The 16136-nt window shown below is 41.3% G+C and overlaps 1 protein-coding gene and 1 long non-coding RNA gene across 6 annotated transcripts; both read left to right on the plus strand.

Moving 5' to 3' along the window:
* Positions 1-71: 71 nt before the first annotated feature.
* nup58 (nucleoporin 58) lies at positions 72-16006 on the plus strand. Of its 5 annotated transcripts, XM_083530355.1 has the most exons (14): positions 75-507; positions 786-940; positions 1030-1062; positions 1142-1426; positions 3517-3676; positions 3769-3834; positions 3925-4099; positions 4798-4877; positions 5487-5605; positions 5701-5783; positions 6785-6986; positions 14077-14148; positions 14422-14517; positions 15400-16006. In XM_083530355.1, exons 1-14 carry the CDS (start codon positions 428-430, stop codon positions 15561-15563), a joined length of 1770 nt encoding a protein of 589 aa, XP_083386481.1. In that variant the 5' UTR covers positions 75-427; the 3' UTR covers positions 15564-16006. The 5 variants fall into 5 exon arrangements, 4 of the variants coding, with proteins under 4 accessions (XP_083386482.1, XP_083386481.1, XP_083386483.1 ...); XM_083530356.1 differs by lacking the exon at positions 14077-14148 and having other exon boundaries at positions 72-507; XM_083530357.1 differs by lacking the exon at positions 14422-14517 and having other exon boundaries at positions 79-507.
* Positions 9814-13009, plus strand: LOC310720050. Its single transcript, XR_014531642.1, has 2 exons — positions 9814-9936; positions 9970-13009. It is a non-coding gene; the product is annotated as an uncharacterized lncRNA (long non-coding RNA).
* Positions 16007-16136: the final 130 nt, after the last annotated feature.

Raw genomic sequence — 16136 nt, forward strand, 5'->3', positions numbered from 1 at the left:
AATACAAAAATAAAACGGATTTATACAAACTGTAAAAAATTAGTTTTTATACACGCACAAAAAAAAATATATAGATAGTAACGCAAATAGACTCACCCCTGACAGTAGGGGGCGCCCGCAAACGCGAAAACACCCGAAGAAGAAACATTGAGCGCCGAAACAAATTCGTGCACGTTTTTATAGTTGTTTAATGATTATTGTTTAAATAACGCGTCTTCCTCGCTATTTTATCGCACGCGTTTCGTCTGAAGTGTTTACTCATTAGTAGTTTGACTCTTTTCCAGAAGGTAATCGTGTGTTTTGAGGTTTTTGGGGCCCGCACGAGGACGCCATGATGAGCTAGCATTGTTAGCGAGCGCTGTGTACTTCTGCTCGCGCCTTGTTCTAAAAGAATAAACACAAATAATAGTAATAATAATAATTAAAAATGGCCGGGTTTAGTTTCGGAACCGGTACACTGGGATCCACGAACACCGGCGCAGGTTTTTCTTTTGGATCAGCATCCAGGTATGAAGATTCAGAAACGAATTAACCTGTAAACTAACCACTGTTTAATCTCTAAACACTTCAAAGGTTATTTCCTGTGTGAACGTTCTTTGCGAATTACGTGCTTATTTATGTAAACAAAAAGCTGCTGTCTGCCCTCTTCCACATACTCAAGACGTGATTGGTCAGCGTCCCTGTGATTGACAGAACAGAGATTAAGCCCCTCCCACTTAGATGTTTATTTGTCTTCTCCTGTAAATAAACACGCCTTTAACCTGAACTCTATCCGATTTCTCCAGCGCTCCTGCTACAGGAACCGGTGGCTTCAGCTTCGGTGGTCTTGGTACGGTGACCTCCGCCAACACCAGCACCACCGGGTCGTCTCTGGGGCTCAGCAGCGGAATGTTCGCTCAGAAACCGGCGACCGGGTTCTCTTTTAACACGCCTGCCTCGGGTACGAGCGCCGTTTATCCCCGCCGCACGGGTTCTAATCCGGTTTATCTTTGTTTTTCTGTTTCTGATTGCTGTTTTTGATTATTGTAGGAGCTGCTGCACCAGCCATCGGACCCTCTTTAGGTAAGCTGGAGACTTTTGCTTTGTCTTCTAATCAGTCTTCAGTAAGGAATGACCAACTGACGTCTCTGTCGTTTCTCAGGAACTCCCGCCACCGCTGGCGCCGCCCCTGCCGCCTCATCAGGCTTTGCGTTCGGTTTCGGAAAACCGGCGGCTTCGGCGAGTCCGTTCTCCCTGAGCACCACCTCCACAAGCACGGCCCCGGCAACTGGCGGCCTGTCCCTGGGCTCCGTCATCACCTCCTCAGCACCTCAGGGCGGCTCGACGGGGTTCTCGCTCAACCTGGGGGCAGGAGGGGCCATGTCCTCGGCTCCGTCCACCGGTCTCAATCTCGGCTCTTCGCTCTTCTCCACCTCGGGCTCCACGGGTGAGAACGCACTCGAAACGTAACTCACACAGCAGATATTTTTCCCTCTCTCAGTCCTTTCACTGATCACGCAGGAGTTTCACCTCCAAAGAAGCGAATTAAACATTGCGAACGGGTGCTGTAGAGAAATTACAGTTAAGAATTAAACACTATTGAAATGATTTATAATTTAAGATATTTTCGTGTCAGATGAGCAGGAAGAGGAGGAGAAGTGGACACGAGGAAACTTAATGGCACGGTTAAGATGGAGCTGAGCGTGACAGGCAATACACAGTGAAACGCTGAAACTGAGGAGCACTCATTCTTCTTAATAAAACATATAACCTGAAGAAGTATCGCAGTTATCACACTAAACATCTACATCTCGAGGAAGAAATATAGCGAAGAAGCTTTTATTTACACTGTTCGAGCAAATGCATCATGTTCAGTAGTTACAGTGGTGAAAAATTACAAAAGGTCAAAACGTACATATGATGAATTAACAACAATTCTCTAAGATTATTGGTGCGTTTAAAATATTAAAGACAGACTTCTAAGAAAAAAAAGCGCAGATTCAACAGCTGCAGATAAAAACGGCATTTTGGGGAATCTTAAAAAAAAAAAAAAGGACTTTTCAACTTTTCTTTTCCTCTTTTGCTTGTCTGAGAAGCGAGAGAATAATTTACATAGACACTCATGTCTCACACACACACACACACACACAAACACAAACACACAAATACACACACACACACACACGACTTCTCTGCAGAATTGAATTGAAATAGATTTAATCAGCTGTTTTTCCTGCTGATTTCCATTTTGTAAAATTTGACTTTCAAATATTTCTCCAGTTTGGTTCGTCCACATCTTCAGATCAGTCGTTCTCTTTCGTTCAAGGTCTTTATTTTTTAAGTCAAGTTTATTTCTATTGCGCTTTTCACAACAGACATTGTCTCAAAGCAGCTTTACAGAAATCCACAGTGAAGGTGAATGGTGTGTGTTTATCCCTGATGAGCCGCCGTGGCGACTGTGGCAAGGAAAAACTCCCTTAGATGTTATGAGGAAGAAACCTTGAGAGGAACCAGACTCATTTATTTATTTATTTGGTTAAGTTTGAGGCGAGATGCTCCTCTGCACCGCATTTCAGCTAATTTTCTAGTGGAAAAAAACTCCCCACTTCCGAACATCGGAGCGTCAGACGATCAAATCCGTGGTAAAGTATCGCTTCTGTACTCACGCCTGAGCCTTCTGCTCACTTCTAATCATTTCCTACTGATTATTACTGATGACCAGGTTTTTGTGAACTTTTTCTGTCCAGAAATTCTTCTCTGATAATAAAGCGATGGTGCGATTGTTTTATTGCGACTGTATCCAGATTCTGATGCGTGAAAAAATCTAAACACGTCACTCACCTCACCAGATCCTGACAGTCCGAGCCGACGTTCTTCAGAAGCGACGTGTTTTCTTCCACACCCCGATTGATGACGGAAACCGACCGGAAAACAAACTTTTTAAATTCCATACAATTTCTGCCTCTGAAAAGTGCAGATCGTAACTCCGTCATTTCCGTCTTCTTTTTACGGAAGTGACTCCTTTCCTTCTCCTGGGTCACGGTAGTCACGTTCTCTTCTCTTACCTGAGCGGCAAGACGCGTTTAAACCGCCATAGTGCATCTGAGTGTTCGAATGCGGTTTGCCATCAGGCTCAGAGGGACACTTCCTTAACAGATTTGCCTGCCATGTAAACTGGACACAGCAGCTGAGCAGGTTGGTGATCCACGTGTACAACAGGAGCCACGTGGAGTGAAAGCCCTCGTACACGCATTCAAAACGGCAATGGCGCCTATTCGTAGTAGGAGAATTTTCCCAAACAAATTTGCCCGTGATTATCGAACTGGACACAGTAGTGGGACAAACCTCCGATCCGGCGCATTAAAACGCGTGTACAACAGGAGCCACGTGAAATGAAAGCCCTTGTAGACGCTTTCTCTCAATTAAGTATGATGCGATGGTTATGTGCACATGTTACTATTGTCCTTGTCATTGTTTTGTCTTTTATAAATATTTACTCATTTGCTGGCTCCTTCTTCCCTTTTCGTTGTGTTCCAGGTCTCGGGCAGCAGACTCTGGGCGGAGGTCTGACGTTAGGAGGTTTGCTCTCGTCGGCCGCGGCTCCTGCAGCCCCGGCACCCAGCTTGGGTTTGGGCGGAGTCGACTTCAGCTCATCGTCAGAGAAGAAAAACGATAAATCATCTGGCGCTCGGCCCGAGTGAGTTTAAAAATGTTTAAAGTATTTTTTTAACATTTTTTTCTCAGCTCTGATTGGTCGTAATTATCGTCTTATTTTTTTATTTCCTGTAGAGATAGTAAAGCTCTGAAGGATGAAAACCTGCCACCTCCGATCTGCCAGGATGTGGACAACTTCCAGTACGTACTGCATTTTCATCCTCAGGTTTATAATAACAGCAAGTGTCCTTCTCTAAGTTTCTCTAAGTGACGACTGTAATTTGCGTGTAGGAAGTTTGTGAAGGAGCAGAAGCAGGTGCAGGAGGAGATCAGCCGCATGTCCTCTAAAGCCATGCTGAAGGTGCAGGATGACATCAAGAGCCTGAAGCAGCTACTGTCGGTCAGCGCCAGCGGGCTGCAGAGGAACGCCCTCTCTATAGACAAGCTGAAGATGGAGACGGCGCAGGTACGGAGACCGACATCGTCACGTTTCACTATTATTTATGAATTTATTTTAAACTGGAAACAAAGAAAATGATCTTTGAGGGAAAAGAAAAGCTTAAATATAGAAGAAAGACAACTACAAACCACTAATCTGTAATAATTCATCAATTTTTGAACATCTCATTCTACATTTAGTCTCCATTTGCGCTAATAATGAGCTCCACTCTTCTGGGAAGATGTTCCTCTAGATTTTGTGGCCGTTCAGCTACAGGGGTGTTTGTAAAATCAGGTAGTGATGTAGGTGAGGTTTGGAGGTCTGGGGTGCAGTCAGCATTCATCATGTTCAGTAGGGTTGGAAGTCGTGTACCTCAAACTTTACAAAAATCCACATATGGCTGGAGAAGCTGTGTGTCCGAATACTTTTGGTCCCGCGTGTGTGTGTGTGTATATAAATAGTTGTGCAGTGGAAACAATAAGTACATTGTGGAAACGTATGTTTAGACGTGAAGGTTTGAGAAATGCGGGCGAGTTTTCACCCCATGCTGAGCTTCGTGTTACAGTAACACACACACCTCGTCTACGCAGCTCCATCTCTCATTTATTTTTAGCATCCAGAGACCCAAATGTTCTCACTGAAACCTATCAGAGGGACTTTTTCTCAGGCCTGTAGTCCCCAAACGGTTCTCCTGATGTCTGATGAACCCTTTTTCTCCTCTGTAGGAGCTGAAGAACGCTGACATTGCACTGAGAACACAGAAAACTCCTCCTGGACTTCAGCACGAGAACACGGCTCCCTCCGAGTGAGTCACCTTCATCACCAACGACCCATGAAGCCCCGCCTCCATATCGTTTAGTGTTAAAGTTCTAAACGGATTTTGCTATGGGCACGTTCGTTAATTAATTATTTGTCGATTATTCGTTTGTTTACTTATTTATTTGTTTGAATTTTGTGTATTTAAATAATAATGTGTATGAGCTCACACCAGGGACTGTGACGTAGCCGAGACAGGGGGCGGGGCTTATCTGTGATGTAACGCACAATTTTAATTCGTTTACATCTTTAATTAAAAATATCAACAGGAACAATACAATAAAATTCAGTTTTCGAATAAATTAATATAAATTATTAGTGATAATTAAAATAAATTTTTTCAGTCTGAACCCCAAGCTGTGGTTGCTATGCAACGTTTCCTTTCAGTTGAATGTAAAGTAGAAATGCAGTTCATGACGACTGCAGAGATGAAGTTTATCGTGTGTGTGTGTGTGTGTGTGTGTGTGTGTGTGTGTGTGTGTGTGTGTGTGTGTGTGTGTGTGTGTGTGTGTGTGTGTGTGTGTGTGTGTGTGTGTGTGTGTGTGTGTGTGTGTGTGTGTGTGTGTGTGTGTGTGTGTGTGTGTGTGTGTGTGTGTAGTTACTTCCGGTGTCTGGTGGAGCAGTTCGAGGTGCAGTTACAACAGTACCGCCAGCAGATAGAGGAACTGGAGAACCATCTGACCACCCAGAGCAGTGGTTCCCACATCACTCCTCAAGGTAGTACTGATCTAAAAGTTAGTGCACCCCCTTCCCTCTAACCCTCTTTAGTTTTAGTGATTGTTTTAATCTCCTGTGTGTGTGTGTGTACACAGATCTGTCTCTTGCCATGCAGAAGCTCTACCAGACGTTTGTAGCTCTGGCTGCACAGCTGCAAGCCGTCCACGAGAACGTAAAGGTACGTGTGTGTGTGTGTGTAGGAAATTAGTGGTTTCACCTGGTGGCCTGAACCCCATTTTCTGGATTTTTTTTTTTTTAAAGATGATTGCAGTTCTAACAAATGGGTTCTTTTAGGGGGCACTAGGGGGCGCTCATGATGTAAACAAACCCCCCCCCACCCCAATGATTTTTGCCATTTTTATTTCAACAGTGCGGAATTTAAAATATAATTTATTTAGTAATTGTATATTTATATGGTAGGACGGCGTTTTATTGCCACCATTTAAAAAAATAAAATAATAATAATAATTACGAGAATAAACTGAGTGCGCCGGCGCTCCTTCAGACTCGATTCCTTTGATCATCATCTTTATGGTCTCTTGAGAAATAACATCATCTCTCTGAATATTACACAGATGTAACTGATAGACTGCACAAAAGAGACAATTTCCTCAATTTCTGTGTGTTTATTTTTAATAGATTAAGTTTCCTACAGAACTGCTGCAGTGTTTGTTTACTGATTATGACTTTGAGTTAAAGTAGGAGTTAAAACCAAACCTAAAGCAGGATTTAACCAAAATCTTCCGCATCCACTTTATTTAAAACAGCAAAATGTTTCTTGTGACTTTTTTTCTTCTTCTTCTTCCTTAAAATATTTCTCAATCTCGTTTTGCTACGACTTTATTCTCAAAACATTTTAACTTTATTCTTGTAATTTCGACTTTTAAATCGTAGCGATAAAAGAATAATCTCGTAATATGATTTTTAGGGTGACACTAAAACGCTGTCGTGATCGTAATGTGGTTATAATGGCTGTATTTTCGTTTGCTCTAAAGTGCATCACTCATAAATAAACACTAATAATAAATAAACAATAATAAATACATTCTGAAACTTACTTTGTGTTTTTGAATCTAAGAAACTTCAGAAGTTAAATATTTAATTCTCACCCACTAATTGCCCCCTAAATCACCCAAATCCACCCCCCCAAAATAATTGACACTCTTCTGCCCCCTACAGACGTTAAAGCACCAGTACCTGGGCTACAGGCGAGCGTTCCTGGATGACGCGACGGACGTGTTTGAGTCGAAGCGAAGCGCCAGCCGCAAACTCCAGAGCGCCCCGAGAGTCACCACCGGCCCTACGCCCTTCGGCTCCGTCCCCAACGCCACCGCCGTTGCCATGGCTGCCACGCTCACGCAGCAGCAGCAGCCTGCTCCAGGTCTGACCGCCTTCAAGTTCTAAGACCTCTAACTGACCTCTAAGCTGTGAGCGAGACAGACACACACAGAGAGACAGACACACAGAGAGAGAGAGAGAGTGAGTTAAAGAAAGTCAGAGAGAAAACGATAGAGGTGTAAGTCAGTGCCGTCTCTCTGCCGCATCGCTTTTTTTCACCTTTTTCTTTCTTGGTTTTTTTTTCTTTCCCCCTTGAAGAAACAGAGCACTTACGACAGAACGATCGCATCTCTACACTTCATGTCCCAATCTCTCATGTAGGCAGGACACATTAAACTGCTCTGTCTTGTATTTCCTTTTTTTTTTTTTTTTTTTTTTTTTTTTAACTAATCTCTTCGAAATTCAATAACAGGGTACTTTACCTCCGATTCTAGAACAAAAACGCAATTTGAAGGTGCTGGACCGGTGTGTGTACTGATCCCAGACTAATGCAGACGTTGTTTTTACCAGATTTTTACTCCATTGAATATCAAGGGTTTTTCTTTTTCTTTTCTTTTTTCCTTAATTGAGGAATTATGAATTAAATAATAAATCAAGGTTTAGTGTTTTTTTAGGTAGCGAGTGTCGCTAACAGCAGTGATGTAGCATGATTAACGATTAATGATTTGTGAAAACGCCTCCTCTTTCATTCACGTTTGTTAGACCATGGGCAGGGCTAGGTGGGGTGGGTGGGGCTAGACAGGGTGGGCAGGGCTAGGTGGGGTGGGTGGGGCTAGACAGGGTGGGCGGGGCTAGGTGGGGTGTTAATATTCAGAAAATATTATTTGGATTATTTACAGGATGTTCAGGTTTGTAAAAGTGCCAGTGCGATCACTTTATTAAATAAATTAACTAATTTAACATGAAAAAAAAGACAATGTATTAATTTAGTAATAATGAATGTAGGGAGACCCCCAGTGTGTTCTGAAAGTATTATACCGAGAAAAATCTTGCGATTGTAAATTTATCGCACATAATGCAGTATTTAGTCCGGCACTGTGATGTCATCAACATGCGACGCGTCTCGATACGTAACAAACGCTGGATCGAACAATCCGAGACGAGCAGCTCGTTCTCCTTTTAGTCCGAGTGGCTCGGCGGCAGGGTTTTTTTTTTTTTCTTTCTAGTAAAAAAAAAATATATAGCACTAATAGTAAATATATCCGTTATAAATGGGGGGGGGGGGGTGTTTCTCGATTTCTAACGTGACTCCGGTGCGTTGTGCGCCTCGGATCGTTCTGGAGACGTGATTCTATTATTTTGGATAATAATTGTGATAAACCTGATGTATGTGATTATATACACACACACACACACACACATGAAAATAATTTGCCTATGCATTTTTATACTGATTTGCGGGGTTTAAGGGTTTTTACGTGTCTCGCTTGTTCTCGTGTTGGTAACCATAGTAACTAGTATGTCTGCAACACACACACACACACCCCTTCTCTAACGACCTGTAACCGGGTACAGATGTGAGGAATGCGTTGATGTTTGGGGATAATTGACGCTCTTTATAATCACAGCTTTTGGAGTGTTTAATTTTCCGACTAGGACTGGAAACAAACACAAACACACACACACACACACACACACACACACACTTCCCATGCTAATTGAATCTTGGCTCGTGTGCGTCATCCCGAACCGAGACGTGTAGGACACTGAGTGTGTGTGTGTGTGTGTGTGTGTGTGTGAGCGGATGTTTGAGCCCCTCCCCAAAACCATTTCCTGTTCGTGTCTAAACAGCGCTAGTGTGCACCGACGCTAATCTACATAAGAGCCAGATGTGCTGGAAGTTTCCGTGCGTTCCCACCCGGATGAGTGACTGCAAACCCCCGACACTCTGTTTGTACTCGAATACACCTGTGTTTTCTTTTTACAATCTTTCGCATTTATGTAAAACAATTGTCAACTTTTTTTTTTTTAATAAAAGAAGTTTGTGTGTCAGGAATTCCATAAGGTCTGACGTTTTCACGTACGCAATACGCCACTTGTTATTTTGCAGATCAGTAAATACTTTCAAACGTACGACAAAGCTGCGTGGCAACTTCAGAGCTCGTCTGTTTGTTCGACTCGAAACAATACAATGTAGAGAAATGAATAAATGTAATAGTTAAACTTTCTGCTCGATTAATAAACAGACTGCAAACACTGTTAAGAGCAAGAAGGATACAGCACACGGCAGCTAGAGACGGATTGTTCCGGATGTTCTGGGCTCGAGGGGCCTGTAATGATAACGATTCAACACTGTCACTAGAACAGCGCAACAGGGTCATTAGCGATATCTGGAGACGGGTCGGTATCGCGAGGCATCGCATGTCGGTTTGGGTAGAAGCGTAAGAGACTTGAGAGACTCGAACCAGCCGAGATGACGTACCCATTCTTGTGTCGGCTGTGGGTTTAGACGCTAGCGGAAATTGGCGAGATCGTGGGGCGTAAGATCGCGTCGTACAGGGATGTAATTGGCTCAAACGTAACGTGCTTCAGCACTAATTTCAGCACGTACACAGAATCGTGCCGTCACTAAACTGTGATAATATCAAATGCGTCCTCGAGAAAAAGTAGCAGAAGAGGAACAAATAAAACAAAATACTCACACGTGGTCAGTAGGGATGTGTGCACGTGGGGTCTCCTGATGTTCAAAAAAAAGAATAAACATGGCGAGGAACTTGGAGCAATACGATGTGATTCGAGTGATCAAACAAACCCCTGAAAGACGTTTTGAAGAAGGATCTTTTTGAGAGAATGGGAAATGAGGAGCCAAAATTTGGAGTTTCTTTGCTTTTTCTCGTCCACGGTTCCTAAAGTCGACATTATTGGTACCAGAAGGACCAGCTGCTGCCCACGCAAGTTTTGAAGCTCGTGTAGAAGGTGCTGGTGAAAGCGAGAAAGCACACTACATGGCCAAAAGTATTAGGACACCAGTGCAACGTTTGAGGTGCACAATTGTACAGGATGCCTTTGGCTGCCTTTTGTACTAGATGAGCTAGAAGACCCAAACCTGTTCCAGCATGACTATGTACACAAAGCCAGCTCCATGAAAATCAGCTTTCCATGGGTGGGAAAATGTAGAAGATCTCCTGCTATAGAGCTCCAAGTCTATTAGGCTGAATGTTTCATGTTGACTGCACCCCAGGCCTCCTCATTTCCTCACCCACTTCAGTACCTGACTTTACTAAAACCCTTGCGGCCGAATGAATCTTCAAAGTTCTCCACATCTTCCCAGAAGAGTGGGAATCATTATAGCTGCAAATCAGACTGAATGTGGAACGAGATGTTCAGATAGAAGAACAATTCCAATCTTACGCTCGGGTGTCCGCATACTTTTGAGTAATGTGTGGGATAAAGGAAATCTGATGTTGTTTAACTGTAACCAGGATTCCAAACCGCGAGAATCAGTTCTGTGTACGGGAGAGCAGTTCAGTTCAGCGAGCACTGAGCACTGAGCACTTCCTGGTCCACTGGTGGAGTTGTTAAACAGAGCAGCTTTTCTGTTACAGTTCTGTAGGACGATCCTGAGCATTTTCACTCTGCTGTCCGAAACATCACGAACGTTTCTTTGTGACAGAGTTGCTACGGTTACATCACGCCGTATGAAGTCACGCAGCGACCCTCGTGTCATTTTGTGCCTTTAAACCTCAGAGATCGCTTTCATACCGTCTTTTCTTACACACAGACACATCAGTGACGGAGTGCGTGTGTGTGTGTGTGTGTGTGTGTGTGTGTGTGTGTGTGTGTGTGTGTGTGTGTGACGGCTACAGTGTTCTCCCTCAGCAGATAAAGGGGGAGGGGTTTATAATAAGACTGTTGTGTGGTTGTGAGTGACGCTGTGTGTGTTACTGTACAGAGATGTTCAGTGTTCAGAGGCCTCAGTCCAGCTGCTACTCCTGACATCTGTCCATTTCTCTTTCTTTCTGTCTTTCTTTTGTCTTTTCTTTCTTTCTTTACTTCTTTCTCTTTTTTTTTTACTTTTTGTTTAATTGTTTTATTTCTTTCTTAATTTCTTTCTTTCATTCTTTGTTTTTATCTTCCTTTATTTTTAATTTGTACTTTTTGTTTTTCTTGTATTTCTAATCTTTTTTTTTTACTTTTTCCCCTTTTCTTTCTCCTAATTTTTTTTTTCTCTTCCTGTTGTTACTTTACTTACTTTATTTAAATCAGGGAAAATGCTGTTTTCCTGTGTGTGTGTGTGTGTGTGAGGGATAAGCTGTAGTACCATGAAGAGCAGAATGAGCTATGACTGTTCATGATAAAAGTATAAGGGGCAGATGTGTACAGATGTGTACAGATGGGAGGTGTGTTCCTAACCGAAGCTCTAAAGCTGTAGGGAATCTCCAGGCAGCTTCTCCCTCAGGAGGAAACGTTGGAATTTGGTTGTTTTTTCCTAAACGCTTCATTAATAGCAGAATTGTACGTCAGTCCTAGACAATGCATTCTGGGTAAATTAGTCAGAGGAATAGCTGTTCCACGGTAGCGGTTCCACGTCGTGATTTTGATGCTATTTGGAATTTTCCCCCCTTTTATACGCAGTGCCATTTGATTGACCTGTAGGTTTGATTGAACTCTTATGGCTTATAATAAACAAGTGGAACACCTATTCGTAAGCATGACGGAAGAAGTGCAACTCATGCTAACATTCGATACGGCTGAGCGGCACTTTTCTAAAAACACGTGGCTGAGTTTAGCCACAAATACACAGATTTTCTCAGTTTGGGTTTGATTTTCAGTCTCCTCGAGACTTGATGAAGGGAGTAGTAGACTTGGCTGGCTTTGATTTTGGTGCTTATTAGCTATATATAGCTATTTGACAGGCCACGCCCATCAAGTTTTCGAGATACTTGATACGAAGCTAGTACCGAGGTGAATACGTGAGGTAAATCAATCAATAAATTGTTTTTGTGGACAGGCCACGCCCACTAATAATCAAATCTCGTTATGCTCCAGTGAGTGCATGTGGCTATTAGAACAATCTCACTTTGCGCACCAATTAGCAGAAATTGTCATCCTCTGGTCGTTGTAAATCACTTTGTTTTTTTGGTTTTGCTAATCCGATCTCAGGACAGAATCTTATACGGAGCCAAGTATTAAGCACGCAAGTCAAAAAGCGATATTTATTTTTGTGCTTTGTAGCTATCAATAGCTACTAAACAGGCCACGCCCACAGAGTATCAATGACTGTTATATTGTAGCGATTGTACCTGGCTAGCAATTAACTCATTTTGCTGGTATTAAGTAATTTACATAACATGTTACAAACTTACATTTTTATTTATTTTATTATTAGCTACTGAACAGGCCACGCCCATAAAATAGCAGGGGTCATTCTTTTTCGGAAAGTTAACTAGTGACACACCCTTAATTTTCAAGCATTTAAAACGTGAAGAATTTTTTTTTGTTGAACAGGCCACGCCCTTAATTAACAAGATCGTTAACATCTGGGGAGCGTATTTTTGCTAATAGATATCTCGTTTTAATCTAACCTGATTCAAGAATCTCAAATGGACAGGCCAGGCCCATTATCTCTACAAATGACTAATCACTTACCTGTGTGAACGTAGCTAGCTAGCTTAGGGTTAGCGTCGTAGCACATGGCGGGAGATACACCGAGCGCTAATGCTGCTACAGATCTGAGTGACCTTTTAATAACCCCACATGTACAGATCTTTAATTACGGACGACGTGTTCAAGCGTTTACACAGAAACATATTCAGATCTGATCTTATTTATCGTGTGTGTGATGAGGTTTAATTCAAACCATTTCATATTAATGGTGCTGCTGCTGATGATGATGATGATGATGATGATGATTTTGCCTTTAGCACTAGTACATGCAGAAAGAATCAGTGGATCTGAATTTCTTTTATACTGCGTTCACCAGACCCTGGTGTGAAATCGAAGCGTGTTCATGCAGCTAGCGAGTAGGAATGAAAAATGTCATGTTTTTCTTTTTTTTCTTTTTATTTATTTATTTTTTTATGTAAGTGCTTTAAATTCACAATAAATCAGTTTTTAAAACAACGAGTGGAGAAAAGCCCTTGTCTTTGTTTCTTTTTGACTGACTATCATTTATTCGCCTGAATTGGATCTTTAACGAGATGCTGATTTTTTTTTTTTTTTTTTGTAATTAATGAATCTCAATTTTTTGAATTTTTATTTTTAATTATTTTATTTTTTTTAAACAAAAAAAATTCATAAATTTTTTGAAAGAGCCAGCTAAAAGGAAACGAGACTGGAGCACAAAATAATCTTTAATCATTTTAGTCTATTAAAAAAAAGGTTAATTTAAAGAGTTTATTAGTGTTATTACATAATTATAGCTTTTTTTTCTCTCAAAATTTGATAGTTACATTAATACATTATTACATGTAAATAATTATTTAGTCCCTATTACAGTGTTTATAAAGGTTGTTCGATAGTTTTGGTCATTGGCCCGAGTTTGGATCTGAGTGCAGTTTAATTATTACAAAGCTTATTACAAAAATATTACATTTATAAACATATATAAATTATAACCATTTATTTTTTGTTTTTTTTTCCATTTTGATACTAATAATTCATTCCTGTAAAATATTTGTAATTTTATAACATTTATTTATTACATAAATGGATCCACTTTTAATTTCATCCATTCATTTAGAGCATACAGTCAAAAGTATTGGGACACTTTCTTTTCTTTTTTTTTTTTTTTTTTCTTTTTTTTTTTTCACCAATTTTGCTTCTTCTCCAAACTGTTACCACAAAGTTGGATGCAGGAGCATGACATTTTGCCTTTACTTGAACTAGGAGACCCAAACCAGTTCCAGCATGACGATGCTCTCCTGCTGTAGAGCTCTACACCATATCGAACACCTTTAGGATGAATGTGATCACTGACTGCACCTCAGGCCTCCTCAGCTTCTCGCTTAAATCAAAAGGAGCTCGTCACACACACACACACACACACACACACACACACACACACACCACCCACCTCAGATTTTAGATACATTTTCATACGCAGAAACAGAATTGTTTTTTTTTTTTTTTTCTCCTGGATTGAGATGCAGCTCTGAGAGTTAAAGCTCTTCTGCTCTCTTTCTCTGTCTCAGGATCTCAGGCGGGTTTTGGCACTCCCTTTGCCTCAAGCATGGGCACTAGTATGGGCTCCAGCAGCCTTGGAGGTACCCGCAGTTTTACACTCACACACACACACACACACACACTGGCCTGTCCGCTTTCAGCATCCTTCTGCTCTGAGCTGCACGACGCTTTCTGAAATACCATTTTATATCTCAGTAGTGAACAACCTGCTTCTCTTCCTCCTCCTCCTTCTTTCTACTCATTTATAATCTATTTATAAACTTGGTGTGAGAGAGAGAGAGAGAGAGATCTGAGCCTTTGGGTTTTTGGTTTTTTTTTCTTTTTCGGTAACGAATGGCTCTGTGTCTCGGCAGCTTTCGGTAGCGGCCCGGCGTTCGGCGCCTCGGCGACTGGAGGCTCATCGTTCGCTTTTTCCGCTAACAAGCCGTCCGGAGGGAGCTTGAGTGCAGGTGTGTGTCGTAGCACCCTCCTCTCTCTTTTTTTTTTTTTTTTTTTTTTTCTTTTTTTTTCTTTTTCTTACACCATCCATCACTAACCGTCTATCACTCCCTCAGTCTTCTCCTTCTCCTCTTTTACCTGCTGTTTAGGGAAAACTGACACGGTTTTAAACAACAGTCTGATTTGTTCTGCGGTTTATTTCCTGCGTTCTCGAGCAAAAATTGGTATTTTGAACAAAGCGGTCGAGTGGCTTCAATCACCGATATCTGAAAAGAGTCATGAAGCTCAAGGTTTCCTCATCAAGGGCTTTTAGGTGTTAATTCTCATTAATTAATATAAATATTCCAGGTTTTGCATGTGTGTATTTTCAGCCGCTCAGCTGTATGGAATCTGAGAAGGCTGAAACCTGCAACAATCCTGGAACTAAAAAAAACAGATTTTTTTATTGAAAATAAAATAAAATCACAGGACGTGTGCAAGGCATTTATTAGTTTGGCGTTTGCTGTACTATTAATTCTAAATATTTAACTCATTTTATTTATTTTTTATTTGTGATTTTTTTTTTCGAACAAGATGAGAATTTTTATTACACACTGGAAAAACTTTCAACTGGGTCGGAACTCTGTTAGTAAACTTTTAAAAAATTTGCTATAAAACACTTATGCAAAAGTCTCAAAGTCGTTCTTGTGGACCTTCTCGATCTCTGTGCAGTGAAAAGTAGTTCCTGTGGGTTTTTCAATGTTCTAGTTGTACAAATAGAGATTGAGCTTTTATTCATATATAAACGTGTGTATGTGTGTTTATGCTCATTGTGTGTGTGTGTGTGTGTGTGTGTGTGTGTGTGTGTGTGTGTGTGTGTGTGTGTGTGTGTGTGTGTGTGTTCTCTATCTCAGGGTTTGGAAGTTCCAACACCTCAGGCTTTAACTTCAGTAACCCAGGAATCAACGCGTCGGCCGGACTGACCTTCGGCGTGAACACGGCTCAGAGCGCCGGCTTCGGCACCGGAGTCCTGCAGCTGAAAAAACCTCCAGCGGGCAACAAGAGGGGCAAAAGATAGAACAGCAGGGCAGATATTCGCTAAAGGGAAATACATATTTCAGGCCACAGGGAAAGGGGGGGGTAGTGAAAGGGTTCTGTATTTGTGATGGATGTCCTGTGTGTGTGTGTTTGTGTCTGTGTGTGTTTGTGTCTGTGTGTGTTTGTGTGTGTGTGTGTTTGTGTGTGTGTGTGTTTGTGTGTGTGTGTGTGTGTGTGTGTGTGTGTGTTTTCCAAGTGTTCATCATCACTGATATTAAGTATTTGAGATATCAAATATTTGAGCACAGACATGTGATTAGTCCTGTTTCTTGTCCTGGTCTGTTCTAATAAGTGTTAAACTTTGTTTTGTGGCCCTGATTTCTCTTAATGTTTTGAATTTTTTTTCTCTTTTTCTCAAATGTACCTAATTGTTTTTCCATTAAAAAAAAACTTTATTAATAAAAATTACAATTATTTCTTCAATGTGTTTTGTTTACTCGGGGCAAAGATTAAAGATCGGAGACAAATTAGGTACAGCTGAGGTACAAATAAACTAATTTATGAGCAGGCTTTATTATGAAAAAATTGCAAATGAATATTTTGAGTCTTTAAT

The sequence above is a fragment of the Silurus aristotelis genome, assembly GCF_946808225.1.
Source record: "Silurus aristotelis genome assembly, chromosome: 25".
Classification (NCBI taxonomy): Eukaryota; Metazoa; Chordata; class Actinopteri; order Siluriformes; family Siluridae; genus Silurus; species Silurus aristotelis.

Excerpts from the sequence above, each read along its gene's own strand:
- nup58 (XM_083530355.1), top strand. The coding sequence starts at position 428 with ATGGCCGGGTTTAGTTTCGGAACCGGTACACTGGGATCCACGAACACC. Across the intron at positions 3,835-3,924 it reads CAGGATGTGGACAACTTCCA|GAAGTTTGTGAAGGAGCAGA; the intron begins GTACGTACTGCA and ends ATTTGCGTGTAG. Across the intron at positions 4,878-5,486 it reads GAGAACACGGCTCCCTCCGA|TTACTTCCGGTGTCTGGTGG; the intron begins GTGAGTCACCTT and ends GTGTGTGTGTAG.